The sequence below is a fragment of the Eucyclogobius newberryi genome, unplaced genomic scaffold (genome assembly GCF_026437365.1).
Source record: "Eucyclogobius newberryi isolate DKJ021-1_F unplaced genomic scaffold, fEucNew1.0.hap1 SCAF_251, whole genome shotgun sequence".
Lineage (NCBI taxonomy): Eukaryota > Metazoa > Chordata > Actinopteri > Gobiiformes > Gobiidae > Eucyclogobius > Eucyclogobius newberryi.
Genome location: NW_027315892.1, coordinates 72,550 through 94,779, shown reverse-complemented (window position 1 = coordinate 94,779; position 22,230 = coordinate 72,550). Strand labels below are relative to the sequence as shown.

General features: G+C 41.5%; 1 protein-coding gene across 1 annotated transcript; it reads right to left on the bottom strand.

Annotated features, from left to right (window-relative positions):
- Positions 1 to 2,555: 2,555 nt before the first annotated feature.
- On the bottom strand, positions 2,556 to 19,456 carry LOC140372559 (uncharacterized). Its single transcript, XM_072459692.1, has 7 exons — positions 19,190 to 19,456; positions 13,050 to 13,379; positions 11,493 to 11,990; positions 10,276 to 10,603; positions 9,106 to 9,286; positions 4,100 to 4,270; positions 2,556 to 2,879 (listed from the first exon to the last, which is right to left on the bottom strand). Exons 1-7 carry the CDS (start codon positions 19,454 to 19,456, stop codon positions 2,690 to 2,692), a joined length of 1,965 nt encoding a protein of 654 aa, XP_072315793.1. The 3' UTR covers positions 2,556 to 2,689.
- Positions 19,457 to 22,230: the final 2,774 nt, after the last annotated feature.

The window sequence follows — 22,230 nt, the reverse complement described above, 5'->3', positions numbered from 1 at the left end:
GCAGCGTCGTCCCTTTGTCCATCGCTCGGTTCAGTTTTTGCTCGGACGCCGTAAACAGAATTTGGATTGTTGTTTCCAGAGTTGGTTTGAGCAGGGTCGGAGGCAGCAGCTAGCACCAGGGCAAAGAGCGCAGCACAGGAAGCCCACAGAGAAGTGCACTGTCCGTGGGAAAGGTCACGCCCACAGCAGCACGTTTACACTGGAAACAGCATTGTACGAGGAACTATCTGGACGCATAAGAAACCATAAAAGGGCACGGAAAACTGCTCCTCCATGCACTCGTCATCATTCTGCCAGGATTTTTCCACAATATGTGATTTTTATGGCTTGAAATGACCTTGAACATTTGTCTCATCCCAAAACATTTGAAGGAAGCTGGATGATATTACAGGTTCCCTCACACTTTCCAGGACATTTTTAGTTTTGTCATTACGGCATTTACAAAGAAATTACCAGGTTATTATAGTTTTGATCATAAATATGTAGTCTAAGGCATCACCTGAAGTTCACACGGCAAACATCACTGTTCGCTCAAATTAGATGGAAAACACTTGTGAACCCAAACATATTGACTATTTTTTATTGTAGTTTTGATACATATTCTTCCTATGTTACACTTTTAACACTGGAAAATAAGGGACGTATAAATGTGATGGTCATGTCTAGCAGATGAGAGAAAGAGGTAAAGAGGTGTAGGGGGGTCCGGGGGTCCTCCCTCAAGACATTTTGTACTAAAGAAGTGCCATTTCTTGCATTCTGGTGGGTTTTAGAGTTCTTCTCCCCAAAAAACTCAACTGCTCTTGTTACTGTGACGATTGCAGGAGCAGTTTCTAGTCATTTTCAAAAATAAAGCGAGGAAAAGGGTCAATATATTTTCAAGGATTAAATGTGTAAGTATGTAATTCCAGGTTTTCCAGGACACGTGGAAACCTTAGAGAAAATGTAAACTTGGAGAAAGGGGTGGGAAGTTTACATGTTCTTCCCACTTGCCTTTTTGAAAAATGTTGAATAGTATTTCTGGAACATTATTTTTTACGCTGACATTTTTACTGTGTGCAGGTCGCCTTACCACAGATCTGACCTGTAACTTTATTTGGTGATTTCACTTTCTTGTCTCCATGGAGAAAGTCTGATGGCATGCTGTGGAACATTCCAGGCAAAGCAACGTCATCTCCATGGAGACAAGAGGGTGCCAGAAACTTGAAAAAAACTCAAATTCAGTCATTGTTTTTTAAAGACTAATAGGTAAAAATGGGAATAGAACATATGGCCATATGTTTACACATTTATGAAAAACATTATTTCGTATGGCAGATAAATACATTTTCTTATTATATTAGTTATTATTTATTCATAAGCGAAAAGGATATGGATCAGTATTGGTCAAAAAAAATAATCCAGATAAGCCCATCCCTACTTTCCTGTCTCCTTTCTCCTTAGGCCTAGCCTAGCACAGCCGGGTTGTAACATTCTTGGAAACAAGCAGCAGTGGTCAGTGGGAGAAAAGGTTTCAAAGGTGTCATCAAACATTGCGACTTCAATCTGAAGGTCATTTTCAATCTGATGAGATGGTTTGAGCAGCGGCATTGATAATCTGTAATATAATCATTACACATAAGCAGGAGCGGGGACGGTTTGCAAAAGGAGTGATGTAGGCCATTTGGTCAAGAAAGAAAACCCTTCTTTAAACAGGAATGGTCTGAGATACAACCTCCCTTCAGTCTACAACAGCCTCATCAAACCCCGGCACAAATCAAACGCTAATGAGGCACTTACAGTTCTGAGGGACCTTTTCTCTCTACAAGGACAGAAAGTAAAGCAGTTAAGCATCTGCAGCTTTCAGTGACATTTATGATCAGATTGTTTCCGTCGTGCGATGTCATTGAGTGCAAACGTGTTGTGTGGACGCAGACTGAGCGGTCCTTAAGTGACTGAAGAGGGAACATGGCCGCCATGAAAAACAAAGAGGTCTGAGTGTTTCTGTCCCCAGACTGATTATTCACCGTCCAGAAGAGTCAAAGGCCCGATCCTGCAGCTTTGGAGCGGGTCCTCACGAGTTTCTCACAGTAGATATTCATACAAAACGCAAAAGTAAAAATACAGGGATGTAACGTTGTGCTAACAGAACAAATATAGTGGTCTGTGGTCTTATAGGTCCTTTATCTTGTAATATTTTGGCTTTTTGAAAATTTTGGACTCATTACTTACCTTATCAGAAGATATAGAAAACAGTGCAAAGGGAAAGGAAGTCAGTTCAAATGGGGCCAAAAACAACCGCTGCTAAGTTGAAAGTTGTTTACGAGCCATTTAAATGCTTATGACCATGAAATTCCTGGTATAGACTTTAAAAACACAGAAAAGCTGTAAAACAATGAAAACAAAACGAACAATTCATTAAAAAGCTAATAATTTTGAAGAATGTATTGTATTGGATGATGACATTATAATATGGTAGTTTTGCTGTAGAGGCAAATGTGAGTGACATGACAAGCCCCAGCACGTACAAACACTTCAATAATAAAAAAGTATTTAGTGGTGATTAAAGACATTGTTGAGCTATTTTTGCACCGTTACATCCCAATTATAAAACACATAAATAACTTTGGTTAAACATCAGCTCTTCCGCAGCTTTTCCCGGTTTATCGTCCGGGTTTTCCGGGCTGCGTGCGAACCCTGACAGGTGTGGGTATTATCTGGCAGGCGTGGACCTCTCCCTGGGCTGCGGTTTGGCTTTGGGGACGACGGGCGCTGCTTTGGGCCGTGGGTGGGATGCGGAGGCGTCCTGGGAAACGCTGCGTCTCATGCACAGGTTGAGTGCCTGCTTTCTGGGTAGGATTATGGGCATCGTGGGCTGCCTGGAGGGTCGGTGAGGCGAAGGGCTGTGGACAGACGGGTCAGAGGAAAAATGACAAAATGATGAAAAAAATACTTGAATTATTTTTTTATTTTTTTGTACTTAATTTTACTGACTAAATCCTAAAAGTGTCAGTTTCATTTTATGTTGTCACAATATTGAAATTTCAATACTAAGGAAAAGGTTCCAGACTCAATACAAATGTTAATACCACAATAATTAAAAGCAAAAAACAAAGACAAAGTCATGAAATAATAGTAGTAGAACTTACAAAAACTATTCAGGAAAAGTAAAATTGAGTAGTTTAGTTACTAGTTTTGGCATCAATAAATATCTGGGTATCATTCTTTGTGACAACCCTAGTTTCAAAAAAAGGTTGAACCTGAAGAATGCCTTTGATCTCCAACCCAAATGTCTAAAGTTCTTTAGTTCTTCTGACCAATGTGGTATATTACTTACTTTAAAGCTGGGACTGGAACTACAGGTGGAAAAATAACCTGCTGGCTAATTCTGGCATAGTTACAGAAATGTTGCACTATCAATAAAATTAATACATTGATAAATTAATACATGAATTTGCACTATCAATCAAATTAATAAATTAATGACATTATTAAATAAACACCTTTTTTCTGACTGTATTTTTCACATCCAACTTTAGTCATTTACAAAGTTCTTTATCTAATAGCATTATGAAAACAAGCTAGTCAAATTCTTTCTCTTCATCATCAATCAAAAAAATATTAAACATAATTGGCCAAATAGACTAAGCTATAACAAAAAATACAGACAAATAGAAAAACAAAATGTCTCTATGTGCAGAGTAGCAATTGGCTGTTTATTTTCAAATGCTTTATGCCTCAAGAGTAGCATTAGCGTTAGCATTGAGACATAAACACGTCCCTTTATAAACACACTTTGGTCCTTTGGTGAAGTATTCTCCTGTTTAGTCTTTAACATGTTGTCAGAGACTTCCAGCACCACTCACTGTCCACTGCCTGATCACAATTCATTCATTTTAGACTTAGAGAAAACCCAGAGACATGAATTAGACAGGAAGTACTGATGTCAATAGTGAGCTAACCATTTAAAAAACAAATAACCAATGGATATTCAGTACCGAGACAATCACATGAATATGAAAACAAAACCAAAAATATAAAATATAATACTTAAATTGTAAAAATGAAACACAATAACGGTCATTATGGCGTCATTATCAACTACGCGTAATTCCTACTCCACCTTGGGCTGTCGAAGCGGCTGTGGGCGGAGCTGAGGAGGCGCAGAGGCGTCCGGGCGCTGCCGGACAAAGCGGCGCTGCAGCGAGGGACGGAGGCGGACGAGGAGCGAGCGGGAGCACCTTTAACGGCTTTACGCTGCGAGCTGAGCGTGGTCATGAGCGCTCTCTGCGACCTGGGAATATCAACAGGTTCAAATACAGTCCACTTTATTCATCCGGAACATTTCAGAAGCAAAAACGGAGCTGCACTGTACAGCTCTCAACTACAGGGCCAAACAGGTACAAAACATGTCTCTACTGGTCCTTGTTTAAGACAATACAACTAGTCAAATCAAGAGTTTAACTGTCATATGTCAAATAAAAACAGATTAAACACACAAATGATGAATCATTTTAAACCAAGAAAAAATGAGGAATAGACCAAGAAATAGAAAAGAAAAAATAAGCAATTGAAGACATGTAAAAGTGAGAACAAAAAAAATTAAAGCCGCAAGCGGCATCCAACGGCCCTCGCGGGCCGCCGGCCTTCCGACTCTGCTCTCTGCATTTTACAGAGATGGCGCTAACGCAATTGTCTAAGAACTAAGACAGCGACACATTGGACATGTGGACAACTAGTGCAAATGAACACAAATGTCGGTCAAATGTGCAGCTCCAGCGCACAGAGACCGTGACACTTGGAATAAAAATATGGATAACTTTTGATGCTCCGCTTGTGTAGATTATTTTTCCCAAATATGAGCTTGATCGAGCTATTGCCCACAGAGGAGTTCATTAAAGTGTGAAGCATAAATGTGAACATTTCAAGGATTTGGCGTTTTTCCCATTTGTGACAGTATATTTGCAGCTCCACGGCACAGAGACCGTAGCACTTAAAATCAAAATATGGATAACTTTTGATGCCCCATTTGTGTAGATGATTTTCCCCAAATATGAGCTTGATCGGGCAATCGGCCTAGGAGGAGTTGGTGAAAGTGTGAAGCGTGAAAATGTGGTCATTTTAGAGATTTCGCTGTTTTCCCATTTCTGACATATATTTGCGGGTCCGCCACACAGAGACCGTAGCACTTAGAATCAAAATATGGATACCTTTTGATGGCCCGCTTGTGTAGATGATTTTCCCCAAATATGAGCTTGATCGGACAATCGCCCTAGGAGGAGTTTGTTAAAGTGTGAAGTGTAAAAATGTGGTGATTTGAGCGATTCTATGATTTTCCCATAAGGATAACATGGGATGTTTCTGTCAACGCTACGGTTACGCCGTACAAAATATGACTTTGGCTCTCATACTTGTATGATCAGGATGGCAAATTAGAATTTAGTGCAAAATGTCATGTCATTTGGAAAAACTCTATTGTTTATAGGCCACTCTGAAGGCCAAATAGTCAGAATTCTGGGAAACGTTTGCGGCTCCGTCGCACAGAGACCGTAAAAGTTATCCTTAAAATTTGGATAACTTTAGATGCACCACTTGTCTAGAGGATGTACACCGATTTTGAGGTTGGTGGGCAAAACGCACTAGGAGGAGTTCGTTGAAGTGTAAAACATAAAAATGTGGTAATTTGAGAGATTTAGCGGTTTTCCCATAGGGATAACATGGGAGGTTTCTGTCATCGCTACGACTACGCCGTAAAAATTTAGGCATTTTTGTGATTGGCTTTTGTGATCGGGACGGCAAAATAGAATTTTGGGTAAAGTTTAGACAATTTTAGTAAAACTAATTTTTGACCTTCAATGTTAATTTAAAGGTCACTCTGTAGGGGGCGCTATCGCGGCCATTTCAATTTTGTCAGCCTAAACTGGTCCAAACTAGAAAGTTTAACAACTGATTCAAATTTGGTACTAATCGGACTGGTTTTGATCAAATGGGAGCAATTTTTAGATCTGCAATATTCCAAAATAAGTTGTACAACTTTGCGGCTGCGCCGCACACAGACCGTTAAAGGTATCTCAAAAAATTGAATAACTTTAGATGCCCCACTTGTCCAGAGGACGTACGCCGATTTTGAAGTTGGTGGGCAAAACGCCCTAGGAGGAGTTCGTCAAAGTTTGACGTGAACAAAATGACTAACACAGCGTATTTTCATTTTCAAAGGAAGATGGCGGCCATAGGGTAAGTCTGGGGGCGTGGCCACAATGATTTTTTTTGTTCGTCCTCACGAGAGGAATGCGTGTCCCGAATTTCGTAGCTTTACGCCAAAGTTGACCTCGGGGCGTCTCCCATAGGCGCAATGTATTTTGACTTTTGTCGGTGGCGCTGTCGCGCCATTTTTTAACGAAAAAAAAAATGGCCCAGAAAAAACAAAATTTTTCGCCGATTTTGAATTTTGGGTAAAGTTTGGTGAGTTTTTGAGCTTGTTCAGGGGGTCAAATTAGAGCTCAAAAAGCAGAAGAACAAGAAAAATAATAAAAATTAAAGCCGCAAGCGGCATCCAACGGCCCTCGCGGGCCGCCGGCCTTCCGACTCTGCGCTTTTGACTTGATAAAGATGGCGCCCTTATTGTGTGTTGAATAAAAAAAGAACTTGACAGACGGCGACACATTGGACATGGCCAATCCAGTGCAAATGAACACAAGTGTCAGTCAAATTTGCTGCTCCGCCGCACAGAGACCGTAGCACTTGGAATAAAAATATGGATAATTTTTGATGCCCCGCTTGTGTAGATGATTTTTCCCAAAGTAAAGCTTGATCGAGCTATTGCCCACGGAGGAGTTTGTTAAAGTGTGAAGCGTAAATGTGAACATTTCAAGGATTTGGCGTTTTTCCCATTTGTGACAGTATATTTGCAGCTCCACGGCACAGAGACCGTACCACTTAAAATCAAAATATGGATAACTTTTGATGCCCCGTTTGTGTAGATGATTTTCCCCAAATATGAGCTTGATCGGGCAATCGCCCTAGGAGGAGTTTGTTAAAGTGTGAAGCGTAAAAATGTGGTGATTTGAGCGATTCTACGATTTTCCCATAAGGATAACATGGGATGTTTCTGTCAACGCTACAGTTACGCCGTACAAAATATGACTTTGGCTCTCATACTTTTATGATCAGGATGGCAAATTAGAATTTTGTTCAAAATATCATGTCATTTGGAAAAACTCTATTGTTTATAGGCCACTCTGAAGGCCAAATAGTCAGAATTCTGGGAAACGTTTGCGGCTCTGTCGCACAAAGACCGTAAAAGTTATCCTTAAAATTTGGATAACTTTAGATACACCACTTGTCTAGAGGACGTACACCGATTTTGAGGTTGGTGGGCAAAACGCACTAGGAGGACTTCGTTAAAGTGTAAAACATAAAAATGTGGTAATTTGAGAGATTTTGTGGTTTTCCCATAGGGATAACATGGGAGGTTTCTGTCATCGCTACGACTACGGCGTAAAAATGTAGGCATTTTTGTGATTGGCTTTTGTGATCGGGACGGCAAAATAGAATTTTGGGTAAAGTTTAGACAATTTTGGTAAAACTAATTTTTGACCTTCAATTTTAATTTAAAGGTCACTCTGTAGGGGGCGCTATCACTGCCATTTCAATTTTGTCAGCCTAAACTGGTCCAAACTAGAAAGTTTAACAACTGATTCAAATTTGGTCCTAATCGGACTGGTTTTGATCAAATGGGAGCAATTTTTAGACCTGCAATATTCCAAAATAAGTTGTCCAACTTTGCGGCTGCGCCGCACACAGACCGTAAAAGGTATCTCAAAAAATTGAATAACTTTAGATGCCCCACTTGTCCAGAGGACGTACGCCGATTTTGAAGTCGGTGGGCAAAACGCCCTAGGAGGAGTTCGTCAAAGTTTGACGTAAACAAAATGGCTAACTCAGCTTGTTTTCATTTTCAAAGGAAGATGGCGGCCATAGGGTAAGTTTGGGGGCGTGGCCACAATGATTTTTTTTGTTTATCCTCACGAGAGGAATGCGTGTCCCGAATTTCGTAGCTTTACGCCAAAGTTGACCTCGGGGCGTCTCCCATAGGCGCAATGTATTTTGACTTTTGTCGGTGGCGCTGTCGCGCCATTTTTTAACGAAAAAAAAAATGGCCCAGAAAAAATAAAATTTTTCGCCGATTCTGAATTTTGGGCAAAGTTTGGTGAGTTTTTGAGCATGTTCAGGGGGTCAAATTAGAGATCAAAGCGCTGAAGAAGAACAAGAAAAATAATAATAATATTTTTAGCAAAAACAATATAGCCGTTTTTACTATAACAACAAATGATACATCGTTTGAAAGCTCTAAGCCTTCCCGATGCCGCCATGGGGTGGAATCATCATTACGAGCGCTTACGCGCTCGTCACTCCCTATTCCGTCGGGATGCCCCGCCCACTCCCCATAGACTTCCATTGATTTGAGCAGATACAAGCATGGCCCATGCCTGCGGCATGGATTCTCGCATACGGGACGATGCCAAGAGGGTTTTTGGAGGAATGCAGCGCTTCGCGCTGCTGTTGTCAACAATTAGTGAATGGGCTACGCCCATTCACTAATTGTTGACTATTTCTGTCATAGCAGGAGTAAGTATGCATGATCCATGCCTTCGGCATGGGCTAGTTCACTGTACTTCGGCAGCGTTGCGGGAGCAATAGGCCCTCCGCCCTGCTGGGGCTCGGGCCTAAATATTCTTTTGAACATATGAACTAATTGAAAATTTGAATTGAAAAAGACAAAAAATTGTCAATTTTTTTTAACACAATGACGCCCAAAAACTGCAGCCCGCAACTCTCAAAATTTGCAATCCATAGTTGCTATGAAGAAGCAGACTTGGTAACTATGATAACGCCCATAACTACACCGGAACTAACACACTCGCTGTTACCGTCAGGATTGTTTGTTCTTAGTTAAGTCTATTGAACTACTCAAGTGAACTGTCACCTGACTCATATTGAGCAGAATCCTTCACGGGTCATCATCCTGCAGAGTTTAGACCTGAGGATTTGTCCCGTTGACAGAATTCCATTGTCTTTCGCTTTTGGAACGACCTGGACGACTGAGACCACGCCGACATCCACACGTACCCGCTCGTAGCTTTGGTTGCATTCGCCCCCGTTGGCGTCTGAGGAGGGTTGGCCGCAGTGGTCAGTCCAGACGCGGGCCTCCTGACTGGGGTGAGCGGCCGTGGGATCCTGCTCCGACCTTCCCTGGACTCCTCGGTGGTCCTCAGCCTGGAGCTCCTCTTGGACTCGTCTGAGGTGAAGTCTGGGCCATAGACAGACATGAGCTCACATCACAGTCACACTTAGGTAAGGTGCGTGACGTGTCTGGCCCAAGGACACGACCACGGTATGGGCCGAGCGGTCATTCAGACACTGACTCTAAACACTGCGCTCATTCATGCCAAAACCAGATGATGCAAGAAATGCAGAAGAACTCCACTTGATTTAATGTGTTTTCATGAGTTTGTGTAGAATAAGAAAGGCCAAAACAATGAGTTCAACTGCAGCCTGTAAACACAACTCCAAGTATGGGTTTGATATGTTTTTGAAGAGGGACCAAAATCTTCTAAAAGTTCATTGACAAATAAATAAAGCATCTTAACGTGTTGTAAGGTCCCTCATAAATATTGAGATGTCACAAATAAAATAAAGATATCATTTGGACTAGAGTTGTTATGGATGGTGGAACAACATTAGAATATTGTTAACTGCTTTATTTATTAACCTTTATTGAACAGGGAAAGAACCCGTTGAGAAGTAGAAAAGACATTACACATCTACACTAAACAGTATAAAAGATTGAAAAGGAGAACTACATTTACAAGCGCTGTCTATTTTCATTAGATTTGCTTTCTATGTTTTTCAAATGGAGTGAAAACCCCTCCGTGACACCAGCTCACACAACTTCACTTCAGACTGGAGTTCCAAGCTGTGGGAGCAGCATAACAGGCTGGCTTCCCCCAATCAGTTTGAATTCGAGTGACGGACGAGCTGTAAATGTTTAGTGAGCACAGGACATAGTGACCTTCAGCTCTCTACACAAGGGCACAGAGCGTTCCATCTAAGGTGAACTTTATTGTCCCCGTAGACAGATTTGTCCTCTGCATTTGACCTCTGTTGGAAGAGTTTCTGGTGTAAAAACAAATGCCCAGGGAGTGCCAAAATTACCCGGGCTAATTCTGCGTCCACTTTGGCTGTAAAAGGGACTCTCTTTTTGCCAAAGCTTGTATTCCATAAAGATGCCTCTCCTACCTCTGCTGTGGTCGTCCTCTGAAGCGTTGTTGCGCTTTTCTTCGTCCCCAGAGGAAAGTGAAGACGAGGTCCCCGAGAGCCCCCTCCTGCGGCCCATCCATCGGCCCTGCTGCTTCTCCACCACCATCCTGGCCAGCCCCATCTGCCTGGCCCTCCGCTGGAGACGCGCCCGGGCCGACACCGAAGAGGAACGCTCCGAGCCGGAGTCCTCCTCCGAGACCAGCACCGGGATCCTGCTCCGAGGTTTAGGTCTGTCCTCCGCCGCCTGTTTCACCGCGCTCGGCTCCTCTGAAGGGCGACTCACTGCCTCTTCTAACTTTGTAGACTCCTGTAAAAGAATACTGTCATTTGCGTTTGGGGCAATATGAAACGTTGAAAATTGGGATATTATTCCAAATCTACTGACTGTTGATGTTCTGCAGAAGCTAAACGCACTAATAATGACAGGAAGCAGAACTATGACTTAAATACCCCAAAACAATTAGTACAAATTTTATACGTACCGCCATTAAATATTCTTGCATTAATTAAATTGTCAATTATATAGTAATAGCATAATGTCTCTTTTAGATCATAATCAAAAATGTAGTCCATATCAAACTAACGTTTTAGAGACGGATGTCATCCTGTCCCAAGGTTTTGAACCACGCTTTTTTTAAATAATTGTTGTATGTGATACGAGGGCATCATGGATTTGATTATAATGTCATCAAAGAAAATGGTAAGTTTATGCTTTATATATTCAAGGTGTAAACTAATCCACATGGAAGAATCCACTGCGTTGTTCTGTCCATGATTTGGTCCATCTCCTCAGAGGTTGTGGACAGTAGTGAACGCAGGTCAACAGTGGAAGCGCAACATTTCAAAAAGTGACTAGAACAAGCAGCAAAACAAATAAACATCATTTCAAAAGACTGTGATCTAAAAACTCTAAAAACTGCCTTGGGTGCTTCGATGTATTTTTTCTAGATGGTATATTTCCTCTGTTCTGGTCAACTCTCATACTGACTTTCAGCGCCCTTTCGTGGTCATTTCGTGGCCTTTGCAACATAAACTGTCAAAATTTTGCAGTGGCTGTAAGTACGCTTGGAACAGATCGCAAAAAAATATAATAACTGAGATCTCTTCATGTGGACGGACGCTTTAATTCAATATACATGTGCCTTTCTGTCCATCTTACTTCTACAGTTTATCATAGCATAGTATTCGTTCCTTACCTGTGTCTGTGTTGGGTCCAGCACAAAGGTCACAGACTGGACTTCTAACGCTGGTCCATTCTCTGCAGGAATGGGCTCTGGACTCGTGTCGAGCTTGGGCTGTTCCTCGTCTCCCGTGTGGTTCAGAATGGCCATGACCTCCGTGTCTTTGGCCGAGTGTCCGTTGGAAGACATGACGTTGAGGTGCGACGTCTCCGCAATGTGGATGAACGTTCGCTCCACTTTGGTGAAGGGCGGAGAGGCCGGGGCGATGGGCGTGGAGGGCCGCAGATCGGACCTCAGAGCCGGGGAGAGACGTCCGGTTTCAGGGGGTTCGAGCAGCAGCGCCTCACCCACCAACATGCGCTCGTTTCGGGGCGTGAGAGCACAGGCCGTGGCCAGCTCCGGCTCCAGACCTGTGTCTCCGCCCGATGGAGACTTACGCGTGTCGCCCGGAGAGAACAACACTAGCGTTTTGGAAGCATCCTCCAAATCCTGGTCGTTCTCTGCACCTGAAACCTAAATGAAACATCCTCATTTAGATTCAGCACTATTCAATATGTTTTCCAACAGTCACAGTTCCATTCACTGATTGAGCGAGAACGGGGCCTTGCAGATTTTCCTTATTTGTTTGTCTACATGCTTGAGTTTTCACATGAGCTGCCGACATCACCAGAAGGACTCCAGAACTTGCTAAAAAAGGTTGGATTGATTTAATCAATCCAAGCACTAACCAGGCCCTGATGTGCTTAGCTTCTGAGATCTGCCAGGATCAGGTATTGACAGGCAGGTATGGGCAGGGAAGGAAATTCCAGCTCAAAATCCGCACAGAGAAAACAAAAATCACGTAGCTACCAGAGATCCAGAGCAGCTTATCCTCAAATGACAAGATGTGGTACTCGAGGAAGTGGAACATTTAAATACATGTGTGCGATTATTGAACAAACGGCAGATGGAGCTCATGAGATCAGAGCCTGACTGAGGGCAGCGAGATCAATACGGCCTACAACATGCTGACTACATCCAGAGACTGGCAGCATTCCTAACTTCATGCTATAGACTGACAGTGCTGAGGATCACAGGATCATATGGACTGCCCACAGAACAAATGAGATAGTCTTGAAGGAAATGGGGGCAGAGCAGGAGCTAATATCAACCGTAAGGAAAAGGAAACTACAGTACTTTGGCCATATTACCAGGGCCCAAAACCTCTGTACCTATGTTCTGGAAGGATAAATTGATGGCAAGAGGACAAGAAGGAGACAAAGAAACAAATGACACCCAAGACTGGACCAAAACATATCTTGGGAAGAACACAACCTCGGCAAGGCATCGGAGTCTATCTTAGTTCAAATCAAAGGTGTGCGAGAATTTATGACAATGCGCTTCACAAAATAAAGTGAACTGATAAATTCAAGCATTGGGGTTAAGGTTCATTTCCCTGACACACGATATACTGACCCTGCTGACGAATCCCCCTATTAACCTGGACAGAGATCTTTGACTGAAACTCGGAGGCAACTGTTCAGTCGCAACAGCACAATACCTGTCTAAATGCAGAAGATGCCTCTTACAAACCTTGGGCCCCTTCTGGTCCTCTGCCATGAGCGTGGAGTGGGCCGCCTCCTGGCTCCTCTCCGTGCTCTTCTGGCTGGCCTCGCTGTTGGACTCGCTCTTCGTCACGTCGTCGTCGCGTGGACCCGGAGCTTCTGGGACGTCTTCCGGAGCGGCAAAGCTGCGGCGCGCCGGTAACGTCCCGGTGAGCACCACGGTGAGGAAGTCGGCGCGTTTAGCCTGGAGCTGAGGCAGGATGTGGAAGTGCTGCTTCTCGTCGTCCAGGCCTTTGGTGCGATAGTCTGGCGACGTGGGAGAGGGTGTCTTCTCTGTGGGAGACACCGCCACCGCCGCCTGGGTGATGGAGAGAAGTATTAGACAACTGAGGACGAAATGTGAAGAACTTTGAACAACATTGGATTCGCACAAAAGCTTGACATACATTCATACACCCACACAACACATTCCTTCACCATGGCACAGAGAGAGACATGAGGGTTTTGGAAGGATCAAGAGTTTAAACCACACTGAGAGGCAGGAAACAGAAGAACCACGCTGCCAACATAAAACAAACCGATGAACAAACATTGTATTTGCCCCAAATCTGTTTATTTCATCGTAGTTTGGTTGTACACGAGCTCGTAAAGATTGTCTAGATTACATACATTGATATAAAAGGCACAAAAAATGCATTGCAGTTTCTTCTTGACAGCACGCAGTCGATGTGTTCAAGTGTTTCCCTCCGGAGATATTCACAAACGGCCTGTACAAACATGCGATTCAGCGCTTACTGCCACTCCGGACATGGCTTTCTACAGCTCTGTACACGCTTTATCGCCGGGTTTACAAAAATGTTTCAAATACATGCGTTTTTTTAAGCCTGAAATTATACAAGCAGTTACTGTACAGTGATACATGTGGTAGAAAAGAAATGCTTACATGTATTTTACAAGTGAAAAGTGACACCCAACCTTGCTCTTATTGCCTTGAATTTACACGGGGCGTTCATATACAGAAGAATAATGTACAATGCAGTGTGGGTAGCTCAGCAAATGTGAATGGAATCCGCAAATGTGCTGAAAGTGGCAAAAAAATTATCATATAAAGTGGAGAAAGATGATTGCAAAAGTATGTCTCCGACCCCCTGTCGCGAGTTGGACTATAGGCCAGGTGGTGGTACTACAGCAAAGAAATAAAAATTAAAATCCATAGCGCAAAGGTTGACAGGGACCTACAGCTTTCTGAAAGGTTGGATTTTGTGGAAATTGTTGTCTATTTACATCAACCTTTTCTCAATTCGAAATCCAACAGTTTTTAATCCTTTTGTTTTGGTCCACTCGAGCCCACTGCACTGATTGGTCAGAACAATCACGTGGTGCGCGGGGAGGGGAACTATGGGCTGCAGAATCACCGCTAGAGGAACCATTTAGAGGAAGGAACCACGCGGATGCAACCAGGATTTCTGTTGGAATATTGTGTAATCTGTTGGAATATTGGAATATTGTGTAATCTGTCAGTAATGAGGCGATAACATTATGGGAACAATGTCATTCCCTTGTCAAGGGCAGCGGGCGATTCATACAAACTTTCCAGAACAGGAAAATTCAATCGTCTTCTGACTTTACACTGCCTCGAATAATTAAAACAAATACAATAAAAATATGTCTTGAAATATTTACAAAGGAATCACAGACGTTTCCAGTCGGACGCGGCGTTTTTGTTTAAATCGTGGTCAAACGGGCCGTGTCCAGAACCTCAGCTCTGAGACACTACAGAGAGCTACAAACTCTCCTGATGTTCACTCTTCATCTGTTCTTTTAATTAGGAGGTTCTTAATCTCAATGATTACAAATAATGAAGGAAATTGTAGCATGATTTAGTTTTTGACATGTCTAAGTCCATTCATGGTTGTGACAGACAATCAATACCAACGTTTTGATATTTGCAATAGTGACAAGGCATTGAAATCAATCCTCAGTTAAAATTCAATTCAAAAGTCAATTTTCCAGAATTAATATTTTTGTTTCGGTGCATATGTTTGTTAGACCAAGTGTATGTCTATGATTAGTATTATTTTTGTCTTATGTTAGCTTATTTTTGTCTTTTTATTTTATTTATCTTTTTGTTTTTCAATTTAAATTTAAATTTTCTCTCTATTCCCTATTAAGAATATGAGAGGTTCTGTCCATAGGAGTTTTGTTTATAAGAGTTTTTTTTCTCTATTAAGAGTGTTTTCAGTTCTTTTCTTCTGTATCTACTTGCGTTGCAACACTGAAAGTCCCCCATTCCCCCAATCTACTCCAAAATCATTAACACCAAATAGAATCCGAGTATTATTTGGTTTTGTATGGAAACAAGAGTCACTGGTTTCTCCCTTTCCACCAATAGAAACGTATCTCTCATTCGTGCACTTCAGTTTTACCATTTTATTTTGGTAACACACACAAAGGCGGTGACGGGGAATCCTCTGGTTTGACCGTTTGTGGTGAACCCGGAGAGTCTTGTAAAGCCCCTGTGGATCATGGACACGGCCTGCTGACTGAAAACGCTCCACCATCCAATCTGAACCTCAGCGCGTGGCGTGTAAACAAAGCGTGCAAAGTAAACGTTAGCAGCTCGCGGTACATTCGCGCGGTGGTTTGAACTCGGTCAGAAGCAGCATCGGATGGACGGTTGGATGGACGAGCGGTGCATATTTGAATGTAGCCCTTTGAGAAAAAGTAACAGTGAGGAGCTCCAAACACCCGCCTGAGCTAACGGCTAACAGCTGGCGGCTAACGGCTAGCAGCTAATGGCTAGAAGCTAACGGGCTAACAGCCTGACGTTCACGGGCCACAACAAGGAACAACCGAAGCAACAAGGAATATATTTCACGCAGTAGTAACTTGTCTTAAGTGAATTTTCATTGAAATTAGCATCTAGTGTTGCATTGTCTTCCACTTTTTAGACGTAGTGTATGAATACGATGAATATAATGAATATTAACAGCGATTTGAGAGTAAAAACATGTGAAGAACAGCACATTTGACTGAAGTCCACTAGTTCTTTGGGCCTGGATTACTCATTACTTTCTGATCCCAATGTTCTGGACACGGACAAAACGTTTCATTCACGTTCAAGACAAAAGCCCTTGATTCAAAAAATAAAGAAATAAGTTTAAGCGCTTCTCAGTCTCCGGTTCACGGTCCTTTTCTACTCAAGAGCTAAAGACTTTCAGTGACTTTAACTTTTAGAAACAAAGATCAAAACTGCTTGTGTTGAAAAAAATATTCCAAACAAATGAAAAATACACCTAAAAAATTTCAAACAATCCATAAATAGAATAAAAGAAAATAAAAGAAGATGAATTATATGATGAAAGAAATAACATTAATGACAAAAATGGAGATTAAATAAAAATAATAAAAACATTTACAATTAAAAAATATATATTAAAAATGATATCAATATTTCTCATTTACTCCCTTATATTGTCCCTAATCTAATAATAAAAATAATACATTATAATGCGTCATAACGAGTTTGTTTTACATTATCATTTTCTTGTGCAAATATCCTACTACGGATGTGTTTTACAGACGTTGCAACCTGCGACTTACAAATAAAGTGATAAAGTTCAAAAAAAAGCGTGGACTTTTGCCAAAACAACTCAATATTTTGGAAGACGATTCTTTTCTTTTTTTACAATTTACAATATGTATACGCCATAGTTTAGATTCTATTCATAAAACCGGCAAATGGCTCTATAATATGAGAACGCATTTTGGATTCACAGTTAACTCTTTTGTATTCCATTCTAGTGTTTCAGTTTTTGTTTCCCTTTTTGACCTCTAGAAAAACGGACACAGCTAAATATCTGTCGACAAATCATAAAAGTTGAACTGTTTCACTATGGATTCCAAAATATAAGCCTGAAACCAATATGGCTGTAGAATTCACCTCTGAACTCATAAATAACAGGTGATTTTTGTTATTTTCTTAGCACCATTCATTAATATTTATCCCATTTAACATTGTGTATATAATATTTTGTCCATATTTAAATGTAAATGTTAAATGTAATAAAAAAGTGTGTAATTCATTCACTCGTTCGTTACAGTCACAGCTGTCCTGGGGCAGACTGACGGAGAATTGCATCTTTTGTGACCTCCAACGATCACCTGCTCATTCAGCCATTCATCAGCAAAGTGAAGCGCCCCGCCCAAGGACACAACAACAGTGTGCCACGCCTTCTCCAACAATTCTACCATCTGAACTACGGCCACCACTTTAGATACATGTCTCTACACTACGTCATATATTTAGCAATAAAATGTTCGTATCAGATGTTAAATATGGTTTTGTTCAGTTTGAAAGTCAAAAGAACAGGTTTTTTGTTTTTGCTTTTCCCCGTGTGTGCTCCTTCGGGCCACCGTACTTCCCTTTTCACATTCGCTTTGTGTGTGTTTCGAGCTCGTGTCAAAGAAGCGATGCATTCGAGTGACGTAAAAAAAAAGAAAAAAAACACATATTGCTCGAGTGATTTTCGCGTTGGAACACAGACTTCAAACAGTTTTTCGAGGACGACCTGCATTCCTCGAGACACGTTTTCACATCTGACGAAAAAAAAAAAAAAGGCTATATATTTGTGTAACAGTCTGGCAGAAGTCCGCTCCTCCTTCGTCGCAGTTCGTTTTCGCTCTCGCGTTTTCACCTCCCGTCGACTTTACGGCGTGTGCAACTTCAAGCTTCGCGCGGCGGCCGTTTCAGGAGTTTATTGCATGAAAGAGTTCCTCGTTTTTTGGGACTTTCCTCCTCGGCGTTTGGTACTGAGCGGCGGTGATGGACGCTCGGCTCGTGGTCAGTCCTGGGACGCAGACGCAGAGCGGCCTTGGACAACTCGGGGTCTAATGTACATTTCTGTTCTTCAACTCGGCCACAATAGAAGGAGACAAGCGCCCCCTGCTGGCAACGGAGCTGCATGGAGTAAAAGAAAACGCAGCAAAGCTAATTTCAAGACGCTAGCGGGTTTTGTGGCATGAATGCAACGTCGTGGGGTCAGAAATAAAGTGATGTCCCTTAAAAAAAAAAGTCCAGATCGTCAATGACCGATGCTGATTTTTATAATGTGAGATTTAAATGACTAAAAGCTCAATAACTGCCTCTGCCGTGCACTGATCTACATAAAACAGATTATAATAACGAAAAATTATATCAATAGAATTTTTTTTGTACATTCACAACCCTTTTTTACAACCGGTCAATAACAATAAAGCAATAAAGTGTCAAAATGAAGCTTTACGTCATTCCTCTGCTGAATATTTAAGGCCAAAAAGTGTAAATATTGGCCCGATATATCCGTCTATCGCGACATAAAAGGAAACGTCTTTAAATAAATAGAATTATTGTGCGTGTTGTTTTGTGAATTATAAAATGCTAAAGAGTAGGGACGGTGCTTGAACCCCGAAACTCTGAATACGTCACAGGGTCGACAGTCACGGACATGTAAACGATGAAATATATCCTCACTAGAGCCGGACTCTCTCTCAGGTCTTTAAAGCATCAGCCAGAACATTACGACAGGAGAAGTCAGTCCAGTTTTATTAATTATGTTATATTTAATCTGTGTTGTAGTTTTACAGAAGATCATTGGTTTGAGTCTCGGCCCGACCGGACTGAACAGGTTTGTCCCAACAAACTCCATCATCTCTGTGGATTCAGCTCAATGTCTGAGGACCAAGAATCTCAGGTTTTACTTTGAGGTGACTGGATTTAAACACAGACAGTTGAAACATAAAATAAAATAGAATATTAAATGACATTATATTATATTCAAAAAAATATTCAACATTTTTTTCTGTTCATTGGAACTATGTAATTTAACCAGATTGTTTCAAAACCCAACATTTGTTTTGTTTCAACATAGATAATAATTAAAACCGAAAAATATGCCAGATATATAAATACTTTGGTAACTCTTTAATTTAAGGACCAAATTTTAATTGCTAACCAAGTGGTAATTGGTATGCAAGTTATTAATTACGGTATTAGGTCTTTCATAAAACACTTACTAAAGTATTAAGATAATGTCCACTAACAACCATATGAGGCATTTGTTACTTAAACTGGCAATGAAGATAAGATATAATATAATATTTCCATAAAGCCAGATTTATGGCTCTAACTCTCTTCCTGTCGTAACGAGCCGGCTGACGACTCTGGGTGACGTCGGTGCAGTTGCGTGTTGAATATTTGCTGTGCGCGTTTTGGCTTTGCTTGTTTGCCGCTGCGTCCCGGGACCCTTCCAGAGTCTGGGACCCTTCCACAGTCCGGGACCCTTCCACAGTCCGGGACCCTTCCACAGTCCGGGACCCTTCCACAGTCCGGGACCCTTCCACAGTCCGGGACCCTTCCACAGTCCGGGACCCTTCCACAGTCCGCCGTTCCTGCATTAGCTGTTGTTCTTGTTCATGAGTTTGGCAAACATCTGCTGCAGCTGCGAGCGCGAGGCGTTGAGCACGGAGTGTCTGTGGCGTGGGCTGCCGGGCGGCGGGAGCGTTCCGGCGTGGCGGCGAGGCGGCGGAGGCAGGGCCGGCCCAAGTCTTCAGGGGGCCCTAAGCGAAAACATTTTTGGGGGCCGCTCACCATGTCATCAGAATCAGTTTTATTGCCATTGTCACTGAACAATTCACATATGGGAACTTTCTTCAACGCAAACAAAGTGCAATAAAACGCCAGGGCATCCGTTTGCCATCTAGGTTTATTCTCAGCACCTCACGAGCTCAAATATTGATAACTTAAATCCCACAATGCAACTTGGTATTCTGCTGACATCACCTCTACTCCCTGTACAAATAACACACCTCCCAGATATGTTTTTGGGCGTATTTGTGGGCTCTAAGGGTCTACAGCCAGATTTTCTGATCTTTTTTGTGTGTTCTGGTGCATTTTAATGTGGTCCAGCCGAAAGTTACTAAACTTACTAGAGTAAGAGTAAAATGTTGAGGTTTTAATGCTATAAAATGATGAGATGAAACTGTGCCAGATGACTAAAATGACTAAAGCCAGTTAGTAATACATTAGTGTACTTAAATACTCAATACAATACTGGCTATGAAATATAATTATGGTCAAATTGTTTTCATAACAAAATAAATGTACCTAAAACATACATTTGTTGAACATCTATTTGTTGAATACCAAGTTAAATATCATACAGAACTATGAACCACTGGAGGGCCACAGTGTATTTGTTAATACTAATTAACATTAATAACTAATGTTCTTATTAGACAATTAAAGCAATCACCACTTAACATGGTGGAATGGACTGCAATAGCGTTCACTCATCATAACATGACACAAGGAAGGTCTAGTACAAACTGACCAAACATCAGCAGAACTACAAATAAGACATAATTGATATAAGTTAAAATGTACATTCTCTATTTAACTGAAAATGTAAAAGTAATAGTTTTCATTACTAATTTATCTTTTACTGCTCCCAACTGTTCCTTCTTGCCAAAGTGACAAAACAAGTTATATTAAATTAAACAAATGGCATAAGCATTGCTTGATAACGCTCATAAAACTGCACAGTACAAAAATGTAATTCCCAGAGAATGAACAGAACGAGAAGTGAAGGTCCAAACCCAGCTGTAGTGAAGAGACTGCGTTTCTGCAACTTCGCCACTTTGATATAAAAATATATAATATTATTGTATAACAGACCTAATTATAATATGTCTGGTTATTTTACACTATCAATTTATTATAATTTATAACATATAGTCTAATGGTGCTTTTTAAATAAATTGAAATGTTTTATTGCTCTATTAAAAGTGAATTAGAATGTAAATGTTTGTTCTGATCAGAACGTCACACACTGGACTCCTGCATGAAACAATGCTGCGATGTGATTGGCTGATGGACCTAACATGCATAAACCTTAACGTTCCTCTCATTGCACGTTAAGAAGTCAAAGTAAAACAGACCTCACGAGTCACGATTGATCTCACACATGATGATGCACGGGCTGCATGTGTTTGGAGAGGGAGAGAGAGCTTCAAACCTGCTCATCTCTAACTGAGGCTGCTCAGGGCCGCACACTGTTCACTCCAAAGTTTCACGTCAGAGGTTCTGGACGAGACGGAGCTCGTCTCCGGTCCGGAGTCCGCCTCTTAGTAAATGGGGCATGGACGCCACCTCACCGCCCTCACCTGCAGCTAACACTCCCGGGCGTAAATGTTAAGCTTATTATGCTTCATTCAGACATGTTGTGCGCGGTGCTCGCTAAGAGCTCTCGTCTCGCCGCCAGCCTGAGGTATAACAATCAGACCAGCATTGTTTGAATTTTGTTTTGTTTTACATGTACAAAAATACTACCTTTAACTGTAAGCAGAGGAATTCAACTCTGTGTGGTGAAATATTCCAACAGTAAGTGGTTATCAAAGCCAGCTGCGTTATGAGCAATAAACTTATAATCGCGATTTGTTACATCTAAAGTGTTTCACAAGATCACAAATATAGTCTTAAGATGCTCACCACCCCAGAGTGCATGTTGGATGACATGGTTTTCAGAATATGATACATAATCCAACAACTTCATAGATTAATCAATAAGTCAGTGCTAAAGTATAATTGGTGGAAAAGTCCTTTTTTGAGGTAATTAAAGCTAAGAGCATCAGGTGTCTTTGACTGATACATGGATAGAAAGCTGCAGGAATCAGACCAGTATTTTTGTCATACATGTATAACACTATTACCTTGAACTGTAAGCAGAGCGATTAAACTCTGTGTGGTGAGATATTCCAACACTAAGTAGGACAGTCCACAAACGTGTTGATGTATTTGCTTTTCTGTCACGTTGAGGACGTTGTCGTGTTTAAATATATAGTGTGGTTTTGGAACATCCACAGCTCTTCAGTCCCAGATTGTGGACCCAAACACAAAGTGAACTAAACCAGTGAGAGTTTTGGTCACTGAGAGCAGGACTGAGGCTGAGCTGCAGTGACCAATGAATGAGCTCAAATAAACAACACCATTAAAACTCAAAGTTCAAACTGTTTTTTAGAAAATGAGTTTTGACTTTTTTCCCATCTTGACCTTGTTCATAATAAACTAGTTTATAAATATATCAGAAGATAAAAATGAACCTGATCTGACTCTTTATGAGTTTTGTAAAATGGCATTTTGTTGAGTTCATTATGAAGCTCCTCTTGAGGAA